Raw genomic sequence first — 17,477 nt, 5'->3', positions numbered from 1 at the left:
AAGGGGGGTCTGCTTTTCCCCTTTCCCACTGTCTCAAGAGTCATTTCAAAGACTACAACTGTCATTGACTACAATCGTGATAGTGACATTCCAGAAACATTTCAACAAGAAAAGCTCTGTCTGGTCTTTTTTTTCTTTCTCCCTCTCCCTCTGGGGTCAGGTGGAAGTGTGGGGCGAAGGGTGCTGCCCCTTTAAAATTATCTAGAAAACATTCTCTGAAAATTAATTGCACCTGGCATAGAGAGCCTGGTGTAAAAAATCAACTGCTAGCCTCAAACATACTGAGGGCACAACAGCTTTAGACAAACCCCTTTTCTGATCCAGACACCTGGACAACTTGGTCTTTCACCTTATTGTCATCTCCAATAAAACAACTGACATGTGAATGCCCCTATTTGCATAACCATGACGTCTGAAAGTGTTTTTCCCCTAGAAAATACTATGTAGAAACATGATTCTAACTTTCTCAGTACCAGGTAAATGGTGAAACAGTTTCATGTGTTCACACAGTGCATTTTCAGAAGGATGAATAAACTTAAACAGGGCTAAACAAATATTTAGAAAAACAGCATGAGGTTGTCTCTCGCTGAAGGAAATGAAGAATTAAAAGCCTGCTCTTCTGGTTTCTTTTTCCTCTGAAAGGTTGCATTCAGCAACATATTCCTGAGGTTGAAAATGTATAACTGGTTTTCACACCAAAATCGCGGTGGCTCAGACACAGGAGCTGAGAGGAATTTAAGCTATATGAGCTGAGATTTCTAGAATGTATAGCCTAAGTTGCTTCAGTCATGTCCGACTCTGTGCGACCCCATAGACGGCAGCCCACCAGGCCCCGCCGTCCCTGGGATTCTCCATTACATTTTTCTAAAACATTTCTCTACGTGAAATACATATACAGAGAACGAGAGAATTTTTTAAAGCTGAGTTTTTGTTTGTCTTTTTTAATAAGTGCTAGGTTTTTGAAGAAAGAAGCTCTAGAGTCTTTAGTCTTCAGTCTGTTGTCGGTCAAGACAGACCCTGATTTGACACGCACCTTCCTCTGAATTCACAAAATGTTTTTGTGGCAAAATTTCTCTGCACACAGGCAGCGGCCCTCCTGTCATCCTAGGATCAGCCAGACCTCAGCAGGTTCAGCAACAGCCATCTGGGACTCAGAGGTTAGTGGCCCTAAAGAGTCATGCTTCTCAGGTAACTGAGTAGACCTAAATAATGCTGTTGCAATTAGAGCACAAACCAAAGCTATGGGTTGCTTTTCTCTGGAACAGTCCCTTTCCACAAAGAATCATTTGTACCAAGAAAAAGTATTCTATTAGGAGATTCCAGAACCTCATGGAAACTTCAAGATGCAACAAAGCAAATGGGGAAAATACAAAATGCTCTAAAGGAAGACAGCGTCCAAAAAATCTCACTTCCTTCATGTGTCACAATATCATGGTACAAGTGGGAACATTTTTAGGGTTGCCCTGAGCCCTATATGACATTGAGGGAGAACAGAACAGGTCACCCCAGAAAGTGCCTCTTTGGCATAAAGATCATTGTGCGCTGATTATGTGAGGGGAATCACCAACTGAAACTGCCCACCCTGCTCAGGCAATCACAGAAACCATCTGCATGAGTTATTTTATAGCAGGAGATCCTGGTAAGGAACACGGAACTAACAGGTCACCACCAACCAGAAGAATTCGGGTCGAAAGGTTGGAAGGTGACAGGAGATGTGAGTCCATATGTCATCCCAGAATCCTCCTCGCTGGAATCCATCTTGACTGAGCGACATGTGAGCCTCTGGGAAGGACCCTGAGTCAGAAAGATCGGCCAGAGACAGCCCGGAAACTAATCGCATCACCACAAAACCCAAGACAGTGAGCCGCGTGGCCAAAGAGTCCTCTTGGGCTCCCTTACCCTGCTGCTCTCCACCCAGGTGGCCCTTCTCAACAAAGTCTCTTGTTTTGTCAGCGTGTCTCTTTGGACAATTCACTTCTGAGTGTTAGACAACCGTCCAACTCTCGGGACCTGGAAGGGGGTCCCCTTTCTTGCAACAATTATTTTGGAGAAACAACAGACAGGAGAAGCTCTGAAAAAAAGAGTAGAAACTTACTCTTCTGTAAGATAAACTTACATTTAAATCTCCATCTATAAATACATCTCCTTCTCTGCACCAGGAAGAGAAGCATGATTCCAAACCACCAAAACTCATATCAATGGCGCTGGCTTAAAACTGCTGTCAAACCTCATCCTTGTCTACTGTGCCTTTCCTGGTAACTTCCCATAACTGGCTTCCTGACCAACACACACACACACACACACACACACACACACACACACACACACCTGGTAACTTCCCATAACTGGCTTCCTGACCAATACACACACACACACACACACACACACGCTTCCTGACCACCACCACCCCCTCTCATGCACACACACACCTTTCTTTTGCCCTTAGCTAAAGATGGTATTAAGACAATGTCTGGAGCCTTCTCAAAGAGTTAATTGTTTTTCTGGGTATTTCCTATATGTACATGAGGTATACATGTTAATAAACGTCTGTTGTTTCTCTTGTTCTCTGTCATTTGTTAAGTGGGGTCTCAGTTGAGAACTCAGGAGAATAGAGGGAAAATGGTTTTTCTTCATCTACAATAGCATGGGAATTGCACCAAGAGAATTTAGCTTTCTTAAAAGATGAGCCAGTCTGTCAGAGGCATGAAAGTACCCACCAACAAAATGCTTTAAAATTCTATATATAGGTCAGCCATTTCTCCTCTTTCTTGGTCTAAAAGCATCAAAACAATTACTAATGAAATATCATATACTACATAAAATATGACAGGAAATTAGTAATTTTTAGTGACAGGAAAGAACTTCTATATTTCCCCAGATAAGCAATTTCTCTTTTAAAAAACAATTTTCACGTGGAGAAAATATTAGACACTGAAACATTTCAAGAAAAGATTCTGGCATGACTACTGGTGCGGGAAGTTAATTCCATGGTTGGATTACAGACTGAAATAGCGACTCAGTTCTATGAACCCAAAGCAAAAAAGAGAATTCCACTTCACTTAATTCATTTATCAACCCTTCCATTACTTTCTTTTAATTCAAACATCCAAAGACAAAGAAAGGTTTCCATACTTTAATTTTTTAACGTAATATACAGAACCACAATACTATTTAAATTTCAAATTATAGGAGATCACATTCAAAGATGCTTGGATTTGACAAGCTGCCGTGACAATACTGAGAAATTTCATAAGAAGGGTTTTAGAATTTGTAAGATAATCAAATATCGTTTTACTACATGGGCCAATGCATTAATAGTAACTTCTTTAAAAAGGCAATCTTTGGGACTTCAAACTATTATAAAACAATACCAAGATTATATATAGATATGCTTTCTGAATTTCTCAAACTCATTTCATTTCGAAGGCTGAAGGTAAATGTTACACATGAGGACATTCAGGAAATCATTTCTCCTTTGCACTTACCTGTAAAAATCAAAACCTAAACCATACTTTCCTAAAGACACGACTATTTCTAGACTACATTAGTGTGATCAGAAAGACTACTAGAACTAACTTATCACTTTTATATTAACAATATTCACCACATCACTTCTTTCCTAAAAGGACAAAAACTGGGGAGTTTAGATTTCCCTTGTTGAACTTATAATAATCTCATACTTTCTGGCTTTAATAAACTTCAACTCTTTTTTTCCAGTGAGAACTAGCTATACAGCACAGTGCCACATAACAATTATTCCAGTGAGATGTACATTAAGAGTCACAATATGATCAACACAACAGTGCCTTACAAAGTTTTTCTGCAGGTAAAAATGCTAAGAAAGGCCACAGTAGACAGTGCCAGACACTGTGAAAAACAGTAGATTACAGCTACCACTGAGGTTCAGAGGAGACCACAAGTTTCAGATTTGTTTCAGCAATGGAAAAAGAAAAACGTTTAGAGAAACATAAAAATATATAATTCCACTGTCAATAATGTAATTTTTCAGGTACTGTTTCCTTAAACAGGCAAATTAGCTTAACTTAGAGGAAATGTACAAGATCAGCATAGGAAAGATGTTCCTTGTTTTCTCATCAAAGGAATGCGCTGGGATTAGCACGAGGATCTTTCTGGTTCCTGTATCTGTAGGTCAGCCAAACACCCAGGATCTGGAACGGGAAGGAAGAAAGAAGAAAGAGAAAGTAACAGTTGTGCGTGTTTACTCAGTTGATCCATAAAATAATCTGAACTCTCTGAAGCACTTTGTATTGTGTGTTCAAAGAGGAAGAGATTTCTTTTTAAAATGTAGTAAGTAACCCAAATTAGATGCCCTAAGAAAAACCGAACATTAGGGCAGGCCTGCTAATGACGCTCGTCCACACCATAATCCTCAGAACCTGTGAACATGTTCTCTTACACAGTAATAGGGACACTGCAGACAGGACTGCGTTAAAGCTTGTGAGATAAAGAGATCACAAGAGTGAACTCTGTGATGTAATCACAAGGGCCCTTGAAAGAGGGAAGCAGGAAGGACAAAAACCAGAGATAGAGCTCAAAGGCAATGTGACAACAGAGGCATTAGCAAGGAGAGTCAGAAGACGCCATGCTGCTAGCTTTGAAGATGGAAAAATGTCAAGTTGGAATCGAGCCAAGGAGCGCAGGCAGCCTCTAGAAGGCAGAAAAGGCAAGGAAACAGGTCTCTCCTAGCACTTCCAGAAACAGTCTCCACTTTAAGCTCCTGACCTCCAGAAGTTTAAGACAGTAAATCTATGTCGCTTTAAGCTACTACAAGTGTGATTACTTATTAGAGTGCAAAAGGAAACAAATACAAACACTAACTTGTCTTAACAGCTAAAATATCGTATGTTTTGCTAATTCAAACAGAGTTCAGTAAAAAATTAAGCAATAACAAAAACCCTGCAATAAATACATTTTCCAATACAGATCATAAAAAATGTAATTCCTACCTCTCCAAAGGTGGAGGGATGTATACTTTCAGAAAAGTAATTAAATAGTGATTGTCACATTTCCCACACTATGTTCACTAATGAGATAACCAATAGAACCTATTATTTTTTAAATTAAGAAATGTGTTCATTCTGGTGGTCCTGCTACCTCAAAGCTGATTTATTTAAAATACTCAAAAATTCTTAGACAAAATTAATGGGACAAAATGAAATTCAAATTATATTTCCATATTTCAGACCTAGGCCAACTTTTAATCTAAATTTTGTTTGTTCGACTTCATAACTACTCATTAGCTGTTGAAACTCAGAGAAGGCAATGGCAACACACTCCAGTACTCTTGGCTGGAAAAGTCCCATGGACGGAGGAGCCTGGTGGGCTGCAGTCCATGGGGTCGCAAAGAGTTGGACACGACTGAGCGACTTCACTTTCACTTTTCACTTTCATGCATTGGAGAAGGAAATGGCACCCCACTCCAGTGTTCTTGCCTGGAGAATCCCAGGGACGGCGGAGCCTGGTGGGCTGCCGTCTATGGGGTCGCACAGAGTCAGGCACAACTGAAGCGACTTAGCAGCAGCAGCAGCAGCAGTTGAAACTACCTCTAGACAACAGTGGTTAATCCAAAATTTTCTCCATTTACCACAGTAATAATTCCCAAGTTACTGTAAAACTCATGACTGGCGGAGGAGTTCCCTGGTGGCCTAGTGGTGAGGATTCTGGGCTTTCACTGTCACAGCCTGGGTTCAATACTTGGTCAGAGAACTGAGATCCCACAAGCTGTAAGCATGGCCGAGAACAAAAAGGAAATTCATGACTGGCAACGTTTATATAGTTGTTACAACATCTAAGGATGTAGGGGCTGCTGGTTTGTGAGTTGAATCAAGGAAAGATAAGTCTAATTTAAGGAAGTGGAAAGTCTGGTTTGCAGTCTGTATGACGAGGCTGGGATGGGGGGAATTTACTTAAACATACAAAGAGTACTTTGCATCTAGCTCTGTTCTTCACACTTCACAAATTCATACCATTTGATCAAAAACTCTATATGATAGGAATTGCCATTATCCTCATTTTACCAATGAGGGAACTGAGGCATGGAGAGGTTAAATAACTGGATAACAGTCACCCAGGTCATGAGCGCTAGACCCAGGGTTCAAATCTGGGGTCCATGCGTCTAATTATTTTGTTGCTTGAGAGAAGAATCTGATGTGCCATTCTCAGGCTAACAACATTCCATCTGCCATTTCAGCCGCATTCATATTACAGGACTGAAATCCTTTCACATGGAGTTAACTTCTCTACCATCCCTCAACCTGCCTGACCATCATTTCCCTGCCCGTGCCTCAGAAACACGGGCACACAGGGAACTTCTGGTTAGAAGTTTTGAGATTGTTAAATACTTTTATTATCAACCCAGGATACAAGCTGATAGTGCAAGTTACAGTCCTTAGGGGAAACAGGGCCATCGAGTAAATTAAATACTTGTAACCTGGAGCCATATTCTATCAAAGTTTAATTCCTCCAATTCAACTGTGACAAAACAAGACCTCTGTGTCCCACTGCCAAACCACCATCTCCTTGCAACCAGGGAGGACGTGACAGGGAGGTCATGTCCAAAATACAGAAAGATCCAAGTTGGATAATTATGTATACTGGATTTTTAGACTACAAAGGTGCTCATGATTTAAAGATTTTTAATGGCAACTTTGACTAGACCTGATCATGAACTCTGCTGATTCTAGAACCTATACCCAGGACATGGTAGGTCATCAAAGTACAGTTTTATAAAATGTCTATGTAGACTGTGCAACAAGTGTGTCCTTTGCTATTTATTTTTATATTTATTAAATGTAGAAAGATGTAACATAATATGCCAAATTATTAATGTTGATGATTTGAGTAGGTAACTTCAGTTAGTAGATCCAGTCTTTCAGCTTCACAATTTTCTGTATTTTCCAAAAGTTTCTAAAAGGATATGCACTAACTTTTAAAACTTTTTTTTTTTATTTTAAATCAATGTTTCTTTGATGGCTTAAATTTATTTTCATGTGTTACAAATAGTTCAAATGAATCCTATTTCTTCTATGACAAGAAATCATCAGCTAGTTAGACTCATCCCTTCAAGTTCTGAGAATTGCTGATTCTGTGAAATACTGAATAAAAATTTAAAACGTGAGACAGTGGATACATCCAAAAAATATCAGATTGGATAAAATGTTATTAAACTCTCTAGTTAGGTTTCAAAAGGAATTGGTGTATAAAATATAAAGAAGGATTCCATGAAAGAACACTTGAGAAATCTAAGACCCATGAGTTTATACTGTTAAATAATTAGTATTTTAAAAAACAGTGGGGGCTGGGAGGAATGAACAGAGCACAGAGGACTTTTAGGGCAGTGAACATACTCTGTATAATACCACAATGACGGATATATTTGTCTGAACTCATAGATTGTACAACGCCAAAAGTGAACCCTAACGGAGGTTATGGACTTTGTGTGCCTATGGTGTGCCAGTGTGGGTTAAGTGTGACAAATGCGCCATCTGGTGAGAAGTCGTGATGGTGGGGGAGGCTGTGCATGGGCGGGAGGGGCAGGGGGATCCTGGAAATCTTTGTTCCGTCCTCTCAGCATCATTGTGAACTTAAAACTGCTCTAAAAATACAATCCTCTTTAAAAAAATATGCATAGCTGAAGGCAGTGTGATCTGATGAGAAGAAAATGGAGCTGCTAAAAAGGACTAAATTCTCAAAATATATCCCAGATATAAAAAAGAAACCATGTGGCAATATTCTGATAATCGTTGACTCTGGCTAATGAAGCATATTCAGATTGGTCATTTTGATTTTTTTCCCATCTATATTTTCAAGTTTTTATGACAAAAATCCAATTTTCTTTTAAAGGAAAGAGGAAACAGAATTGTTTTCAAGTAGCATATGAATTTTCTTGGATCAATGCCATGACCGACCCAGAAGTAAGATGGCTCTTTCCTCAGAAAAAGTAAAATGAAAAAGTGCTTAGATTAGAAAGGATGTCAGGGGAAACTTCCTTAAAAAAGTGAATACTCAGCTTGGTCTTTATCTCCACTTTGATCATTATAGCTAAGAGTGGATTTTTCATTCTTGAAGGGAAACAAAAATTGAATTGGAATAAAATATGTAAAATACACACACACATACATGTATATAATGTGCTATCCATATTAATTATACATTTTATACATATGTATGTATACATCATATACATAAATGCAATACATGTCACACACAATTAAAATGAAATCTAATATGTAATATGGCGACTGTAGTTGAAAGCACCATATTGTACAATTGAAATTTGCTAATACAGTAGAATTTAAATGTTCTCACCAAAAAAAAATTGGTAAATATGGAAGGTAATGGGTGTGTTAATTAAATTGTTGGGGGAATCTTTTCACATGTATAGTGTAGCATAGCAACATTAAGTCGCTCAGTTGTGTCCGACTCTGTGATTCCACGGATTGTAGCCCACCAGGTTCCTCTGTCCCAGGGATCAAACTCGGGTCTCCTGCATTGCAGGCAGATTCTTTTACCATCTGAGCTACAAGGAAGACCTTCCACATGTACACATACGTCAAATCATCGTGATGTACACTTTAAATACCTTACAGTTTTGTCAATTATACCTCAATAAAACTGAGATATATGTATGTATTTTTATATATAGTTGTACAGAGAGAAATAAACTTCTAGGCCCAAGATGAAGCTGCTATAACATCCAGGGTGCCACATCAGCGAGTAAAAATACTTGGGTAACTTCTGCGTCCCTGTAACTGCTCCGCTTCACCAGAAGGGCAGTGTATTCGGCCAGCCAATCCCCAAAGGCCAAGTGAACTCTAGACCTTCTCCTCCCAAACAAGACTGACTCTGTGACCCCAGCTAACCAGATATTTTTTATTAATCTCTTCCTTATTCTTTATCCTATAAAAGCTCCTTGCCTTCTGCCTTATTCTGCAGTTCTCCAAAAGACTTTCCACGAAGTGTTAAAGTTTGTTCATATCACCTATAGTATCTACTTTAATCATTTTTAACATATATAATCAAAATGAGAAAGGCCTTTCTAAACATACAAGTTGACTGGGTAAACCATATAGGTAAAAGCAATAAACCTAACTACATAAAAGTAACATCTATAAATTTTTTTTAAAAGTCATAAAAAAGTGAAGTCAATGCCCAAGAAATTGCAAGCAGAACAAGAAGCCATGCAGAGTGACAGACAAGAGGAAGAGGGGATGGAAGGGAAGGGAGGAAAGAAAAGCAGAACCACCACCTTCTGTGTGGCTGCTGAGCCCCTAGCCCTGGGCCCTCCTTTCTAGACACTTTCTTGGCCCTGTGGCCCGCTCTCCTCATCTTTTAAAAAAATTTCCCCTTTTTGGCATAGACTGGGTCACAGGGGATCCAAAGGGCCTTGACCAAGACAGACTTTAGGCGGGCAACTGACAAAAGAAGAAATGCCAGTGGTCCAAAAACACATGAACTTATTTTCAAATTCACTAGTCACATTTCCAAAAGAGCAAACAGAACTGTAATACTATTTATACCTATTAAACTGGCAAGCATCTTTTAAGATAAAAATATCAAGAATTAGTGCTTGAATCAAAAGTTGGTAGAATCTCCCCCAAATGGCCATTTGGCAATATTTATCAAACTCTTTTAAAATGCCCACATACTGAATGTGTCATAGTTTACTTTTGGAGGTGTACTCAAAGAAAAAAGCTAGAGAATATAGATAAAAAATTACATACAAGGAAGTTAACCATGGAATTACTTATTATCGGGACATACTGAAGGGGAAATTGAATATCCAAGAAATTAAATGACAGAGTGAACTTCAAACATACAAAACATTTAATATTTTTCTGATTTTCTTTTAAAGATAAATGCTTATTCTTAAAATAGCCTACCATATATTTCTATAGTTACGTGCACAATCTCACCTAATAGCATTACTCTATACATGCTACTCTATTATATGTCTAAAATATGGGAGTAACATGAGCAATTAACACAACAATCATAGGGGTCCCAGCATCTTTTTTTAAGTGGGCATAACATGTACAATTTACTCATGTCTACAAACCAGTAGCTAAACACACAGCACCTGCCATATATCAGGCATTATTCTAAATATTGCAAGCTTTATTAATATATATACTAGCTCCTTTAAGTATCACAACAACTCTATGAAATAGGGGCTTTCCGTTATTATGCCTGTTTGTAAAGATGAAGAAACAGAAGCACAGTAAGAGAAAGTAACTTGCCCAAGGTCAAATAGTTAGTAAGCAGGGTAAGTAGGTTTCTAACCACACAGCACATTTTTTAACTATTGGCTCTTGTCTAGTAAACTCAAATTTAACCAGCTCCTTATTGGAAAACACAAGCTGGCCCAAAGGTCCACTGTTACAAACAATAAACATTCTTGTGTATCCATTTTACAGAGTTATATTAACATCTCCATGAAATAAAGCACTGCAGGCAGAATTTATGAATTAAAGAAAAAATTTAATTTTACTACGTATTGACAATTCAGATGCATCAAAAATGTCCACAGTTATCAAGCATTCAACAAAGATAATGAGGAATTCTGCATTCTTCAAAAATTACCAAAATAATATGTATGTGGTTTTGCTTAGACGTATGTCAATAAAATAATATGCTAACATAATATAAATATTATATACATAAGAAATTAATAACAGTGGTTACCTACAGATTTTAGAAGGCTAGGAACAAAGGGGAGTGAGGGATGGAGTTGGAAGGTAATTTTCCAAAGTAAACTTTTATGTAAACGTATGTGTATATACTACACATTAACAGATATATTAAACAATGTGAAGGTGCTGCCTATGCCAAAATTATATTTAAAATTATAATTTATCATACAACTCTAGAAATAGAAGAGACCCTAGAGCTGACTCAGTCTAGCCTCTTCATTTCATCTGTTTATTTTATTTTACATAATTTAATGATCAAGCATTTCCTTACAAAGGAAGCTCTAAATTCTGATTTCAAGCCAGGGGTCCTCCTATTGCAATATTAGTTCTAGTGAAAACATCCATCAATACGTTCCAAAAGTTCAATGCCATGCCCTCGTGCCCTAGAAAACAGAAATCCCTGTTTGTCCCTGTGACAAAGGTGTGAAGATACTGAGTTATGTGCACATACCTCTGTAAAACTGAAGAAGAGGCCAATGCCACCGACAAATCTCAAAACCTCTCCTGCGTATCTTCCTATTATCGGAGCACAGGGTGAGCACGGGTGGCTGCTTTTCACACAGCTCTGTATCAATTAAAAAAAAAAAAAAAAGAACTTGTATTGAAAAGTACATTTATAATGAGCAAGTTTAAAAAAAAAAAAAAAACACCCACATAAAAATTAGTGTCTGGAATATCATATCCAATTGGGGACCACTCTTCTTTAGCAGTGTCCAAAATCCTAAGCTGGCTCCCAAGATCCCCATCCCTGAATAATCACCCCTGGAGACTGGATAGAATTTGTGAATATGATGGGTCCTCTCTCCCACGTTTATGTGGCATTACATAAGTTACTGTCTTCATAAAACGAAGCTGTGTTGTGAGATGGCTGTATAGTTAAGACCTGACTGCAGCTTCCAGGAGCTGGGAAACACCAGCAAGAAAATGGAACTTCAGTCCTACAACCACTAGAAGCTGAATTTGACCCACGATAGCTTCGTAGGAGACCCCAAACCTCAGATGAGACTGCAGCCCTGGCTGACACGTCATTCCGGTGAGATCCTGAGCACAGGACCCAGTCAAGCCAAGCCCAGATTCCTGACTTAGGAAAAGTAAGGTAATAAATGGATGTTGTTTTAACCACTAAAATTGTGATAATGTAATTCACAGCAGTAGAAAACTAAGAATCCCACAAAGGAGGCCTCAATGAGGGGATATCCAGCTCAGGGCTCAGCAAGGGGGTAACAGAAGTTTCCCCAAAACATAAACACATCTGAACTACCAGGACAGCCAAGCTCCAAGTCTGTCCCCATAAAGGACTGGGTTGGACCTGCAAGGTCAGGAGTAAGGCATGATCAACAGGATGGCTCTAATTGGTCCATTGCTAGCTTAGCTTTAGACAGAAAGGGCATGAAGTTGTGATGGGGAGGAAGGGAGAGAGGAAAGAGGATGGTTACAGGTGTCCTCCACCCTGGGGATGTATAGCTGGTTGACAAGCCCAATTTAATACAGACCACTCTCTTCTTCCCACCCCGATAGGCTTCCAAACGAAGATATTTACTCGCTAACCTACTATTACTTCCCTTTCACAGCTTGTTCTGGGAGGAGCTGAATGGGAAGGAATTAGAGGCAAAGAACCCAAATCATTCAGGACCCTCAGGAATGGATACTTGAGAACAGACAATCGATACAATAGTGTACATAGAATGGAACACTGGTATATAAAAAAGTTTTTTTAAGTACAATTCAGCATCAGAAGTCCATGTCTTCCACATTAACCATTATTTATCTGTATGTGCTAGTGTGAAAGTTGCTCAGTCATGTCCGACTCTTTGAGACCCCATGGATTGTCTATGGAATTCTCCAGGCCAGAATATCGGAGTGGGTAGCAGTTCCCTTCTCCAGGGGATCCTCCCAACCCAGGGATCGAACCCAGGTCTCCCACATTGCAGGCAGATTCTTCACCAGCTGAGCCATCAGGGAAGCCCAAGAATATTGGAGTGGGTAGTCTATCCCTTCTCCAGGGGATCTTCCTGACCTAGGAATCGAACCAGGGTCTCCTGCATTGCAGACAGATTCTTTACCAGGTGAGCTACCAGGGAAGCCCATCTGTATGCAATATGTTTCCAAAAATACTTTATACTTTGTACTTACTGCCAGACAGGTGTCATTTGGGTTAAAACTTCGGAACCCACAGCAGTTTAAATTTCTCTGGATGTCATCCCGAGCACTTGCTGTATTGTTCCAACCAACTTCCAGGAGCTGAGCCTAGAAAAACGCATTTAACATATACATTAAAATATGGGACTTCCCTGGCGGACCAGTGGTTAAGACTCTGTGCTTCCAATGCAAGGGGTTCATGTCTAATCCCTGGTTGGGGAAGATCCCACATGCCACACAGTGTGGCCATCAATAAATAAATAAAATGTGTTACCCCTGCATAAAGTGTATAAAGCTGGGGCCTGCAACTCTTAATACTGTGTGTACCTAAAACAAATACTCTTTATAAGACCAAAACTTTTCAAAGGGTTATACCTCAATCTGCAACAAAAAGAAGGCACCATTTCTATCTCAAGAATAAAAATTCATGTTCACATGCAGTTTCAAAAAAGCACTTGGTTCAAAGGCTTAGTTCCCAGAATGTAGCAAGACAAAGTTTCCATTGCCCCAAAACTGAGACCCATATTCTTCAAACAAATTAAAGCTTAAAAAGAATAATTGCCAGAATGAAACTGCAAACATTCTGAAGCACATGTTTCATTGCATATTGGCAGGGAAAGACTGGGTGAACACCCATTAGCAAGAGCACTTTTCGACCCTGTGAGGGCAAAATTCTACTCCAAAGATGCAAAAAATAGCAACATCTGATGTTGTAGGGCTCAAATCAGCCCCATGAAAGCAATCAGGCACAAGAGACTTCGGCTATATAGAGGGAAATGGCATTCTGAACAAGAAGAAATTACTTTATATTTCAATCATTCTTCCCGCCTCCCTCTTTTCCCCATACTATGCGGTATAATAAAGCAGAAAGTAAAAAAAAAAGCCTTGGCTTACCTGTTGCTCCTGGTTCAGGGCTAAACAAGCACATGATACTGAAAACTGGACAATAAATACAAGCAAGAGAATAATCATGTACTGAGAATCAAAGTTAAGTATATTTCTGGAAATATTTAGAATAACATAAAACAGAGGTACTGACAACTTCACAATGCACTAAAAGGAAGCCACCTAGAAAACAGAACAAGGGCACTTAGAGAAACTTCAAAAAGAATACATGCAATTTTTCTTTTGATAAAACACTGTAGGTATAATTACATAAAAAAAATACTAACTACAATAATTATTTAAATGCTTTCTGTCATAGAGAACAGACTTGTGCTGCCAAGGGGAAGGGGAGTACAAAGGGATGGCTTTGGAGTTTGGGATTAGCAGATGCAAGCTGTTACATATATAAGAATGAATAAACAACAAGGTCCTATTGTATAGTACAGGGAATTATATTCGATATCCTGTGATAAGCCATAATGGAAAAGAATGTGAAAAAAAAATACATATGATATGTGTATAACTGAGTCACTTTGCTGTACAGCAGAAATTAAACACAACATTTAAATCAACTATACTTCAATAACATTAAAAATAAATAAAAGCTGATCCACTGTAATTTCATTTAGATTAAAATAAAAATTGTTACATAGAAAAAGCAGGAAGTATAGATAAATGTATGCAAGCTTTCTGAATATCAAGTCTTAAAAAAATCACTGAGAAATTCTCAACCTAATATTAAAGACTTGGAAAGGACCTAGAGGCCACTGAATCAGTTAAATGTAATGCTGAATTTGCAACATACACGTAGGACGATACTGAACTTGCAGGATACATTCTTCACGATGTGAAAAGAAGAGAGCGTATGTAAACATACAGTAACTTAACTAAGAAACGTTCCTAATATTGGTTGAGCAAATACACATAATGCTTGCCAGGAGCTGCTGTCTGACAATTCATCTCCTGATGGTAATTTTAAGTTAGGGTTACAAAAAGAGTAATCGACAAGGTAAGAACAAACCCAGTGGGGGTAAAACTCCCAGTTGTAAAAAAGGATACAAAAAAAAGCAACACCTGATGGTGTTTCACAGCTCCAATCAGCCCCACCAACGCGATCAGGAACAAGAAGATGCCAACGGCGATGACCACGCCGACCACACGGAGACTGGAAATCAACCCGAAGCCGATGCCCCATGCAGCAATTCCAATCAGAAGCAGGCTAACCAACTGCAAAAATCACCACAAAGGGTAGTGAGGGGGGAGGGGAAGGGGCAGGAAAAAGAAAGAGGAAAAGTGCCAACTTATATATTAATATAAGAACATCCTTCAGGCACCTGCTTAGTATCTTACGAATGATTGCTAACACTCAATACTGGAATACACATGTGATCTCATTATAGTGTTGTTTTAACAAGTATTAATCCTCAGACATGCTTTTTTTTTTAATTTTATTTTTAAACTTTACATAATTGTATTAGTTTTGCCAAATATCAAAATGAATCCGCCACAGACATGCTTTTAAAAAACAATCATCTATATAGTGTGGAGCCTCAGAGGCCATCTGGTTTACTAAACCTAAATGATTTCTACTTAAGCTTTTGAACTAATAGCATATTTAAAACTGCTAGACACCAATATATCTCAGTCTGACACACTTGTTTCCTCATGTGGAAATCACATATCTTTCCTTCAAAGCCCAGAACAAGTGAACTTCTCTGGGGTGTCTTCCTAAGTCCCCAACAAACCAAATTCTTTTCTCAATTCTCTGAGCAATCTCTGTTCTTCCAATGTGGTTCTACTCTCTTTATCACATTAACACTCTGCTTCCAAGCTTGTCTCTCATAGGGGTCTGTGAACAACTTAGAGACCCCATCTTTTCACCTCTCTGTATTGCCCACACCTATCACAGAACTTGACCCTTGGAACAGTCAAAAATATCTTGCAGAACTGTCGCTGAAATGAACTGCTTTAGATATCATTAGCATTCAAATATAGAGAGAAACTTTTAGGACGAAAAGAGTGTTAAGAGATTTTAGCTACATTACTTAAACATGGCATTCTGAGTAAGAAGAAATTATTTTACATCCCAACCACTTAATTTGTATTATAAAACAAAGTCAAGTGTAAGAGGTAAACACATGCCTCAATTGGTCATTACCATTCAAAGTTACAACTACTTCTTTAAAATAACACTTAAATAACATGTCATATTAAGATTATAATCAATTGATAGAAGACACAGCTTCAGTAGGTATGTGGGAAGGGTGGGGATGGGGGTGGAACAGGAAAGAGACAGGATCTTCAAGTCACTCAAGTGCTAACCATTTCCTGGAGCAACTTGACAGTTTTTAATACCTTGCTGGGAGAAACAGAAGTATGTAAAATAAACTTTCTAGCACCACTTTGAGCCTAATAAACTTTGTCTTGAAATACAAAATAAGTCAATACTCATTCAAATGATTCTTTACTGAAACGTATAATTATTTATACATGTAGTCGTTTATCAGACACACATTTTAAATGTCTTGGTACATAAAAATTCTTAACATGTGTAGATATATGAGTAAAATGGCTAAATAACAGCAGCTGTTTGTATTTTTATCCACTTATGATAAAGCAGCAAAACTTGGGGACAAAAGCAACCATCTGTAGTACGACAGGACCGAGTTACGGAGTTACATGGACCTGGTGGTCTCCATTGTGTACACACAGGAAGCTTTTTTCAGAGGGAGAAAAAGAGGAAAAACTTCTCACAAACACTCATTTTCTCAACTGCTGCTTCTCAGCAGATCCATCTGCGTCTGACTCTCTTATCACCTCATTCGCAGCCTTCTCAAACTTCAGACTCTCTCGGATGGACAAAAAGTCCTCAGCCCCATCACAAGTGAGCTTATTTCTGACTTTGTTGTATCCAAATATAACACATTTCCTTTCACGAGGTGTGAAAGGCAGAAGCCTGGAGGAGGTGTCAAGGAAGGAGAGGACGATGCTGCTGGAGGGGCCTCGCCTCCATGAGGGGAGAGGGCGACGCTTAGCATCCACATCGCATGGTGGGAAGAAACACTGAAGATGGTCCACATGCTCAACACATCAGACTGACCTGCTGCATTGGTCAGGGTTCTCCAGAGAAACAGAACCAAGAAGATACATATTGAGAGAGAGACAGAGGAGATTTATTACAAGGAAAGGGCTTATGTAACTGTGGGGGCTAGAAAGTCCACAATGTGCAGGGCAGGATGACAGGTTGGAAATTCTGGCAGGATTTCTATGATGCCATTTTGAGACAAAAATCCCTTCTCCTTTAGGAAACCCAGTTCTTGTTCTTAATGCTTTCATATTTCATATCGTACATGAAGCCCACAATTACTGAAAGTCAACTGAGTGTAAACGTTAATCACCTCTAAAAAATACCTTCAGAGCAACATTTAGACGGATGTCTGAAAAAAACACCTTGCAATCACAGCACAGCCAAGTTTTCTGTAAAATTAACCAGCACTCTCCAGCTTCAAGTCCTGGGTGTGATGCCTGTTTATTCAATTAAATTCAGGGGCAGGACATTTACTCTGTATTTCTTTGAGTTTTAGGGCCAAAAAGATCGGAATCATGAATAATAGGATACATAAAATTCTTCTAATCCATAATTTTGAAGAATCCTTTTGGGAATCATCCCAAATCCTTAATGATATTAATGAAATTCTTGCCACAAGTTAAATATTCATCAACAAATGCTTGGTGCCCACT

The 17,477-nt window shown here is 38.8% G+C and overlaps 1 protein-coding gene across 1 annotated transcript in view; it reads right to left on the bottom strand.

Annotated features, from left to right (window-relative positions):
• Positions 1 to 3,119: 3,119 nt before the first annotated feature.
• The window catches only part of TSPAN13 (tetraspanin 13), a 38,279-nt gene continuing 23,921 nt past the window's right edge, over positions 3,120 to 17,477 (bottom strand). The window contains exons 2-6 of the mRNA XM_055589917.1: positions 14,796 to 14,963; positions 13,746 to 13,826; positions 12,846 to 12,959; positions 11,164 to 11,277; positions 3,120 to 4,169 (exon numbers count right to left, since the gene is read on the bottom strand). Of these exons, the coding sequence (XP_055445892.1) occupies positions 4,095 to 4,169; positions 11,164 to 11,277; positions 12,846 to 12,959; positions 13,746 to 13,826; positions 14,796 to 14,963 (552 nt within the window). The 3' untranslated portion in view covers positions 3,120 to 4,094. The remainder of the gene's footprint in view (positions 4,170 to 11,163; positions 11,278 to 12,845; positions 12,960 to 13,745; positions 13,827 to 14,795; positions 14,964 to 17,477) is intronic.

Source organism: Bubalus kerabau, chromosome 8 (genome assembly GCF_029407905.1).
Source record: "Bubalus kerabau isolate K-KA32 ecotype Philippines breed swamp buffalo chromosome 8, PCC_UOA_SB_1v2, whole genome shotgun sequence".
Lineage (NCBI taxonomy): Eukaryota > Metazoa > Chordata > Mammalia > Artiodactyla > Bovidae > Bubalus > Bubalus kerabau.
Note: the sequence above shows the minus strand (reverse complement) of the source record. Positions and strands in the feature narration are given on the sequence as shown.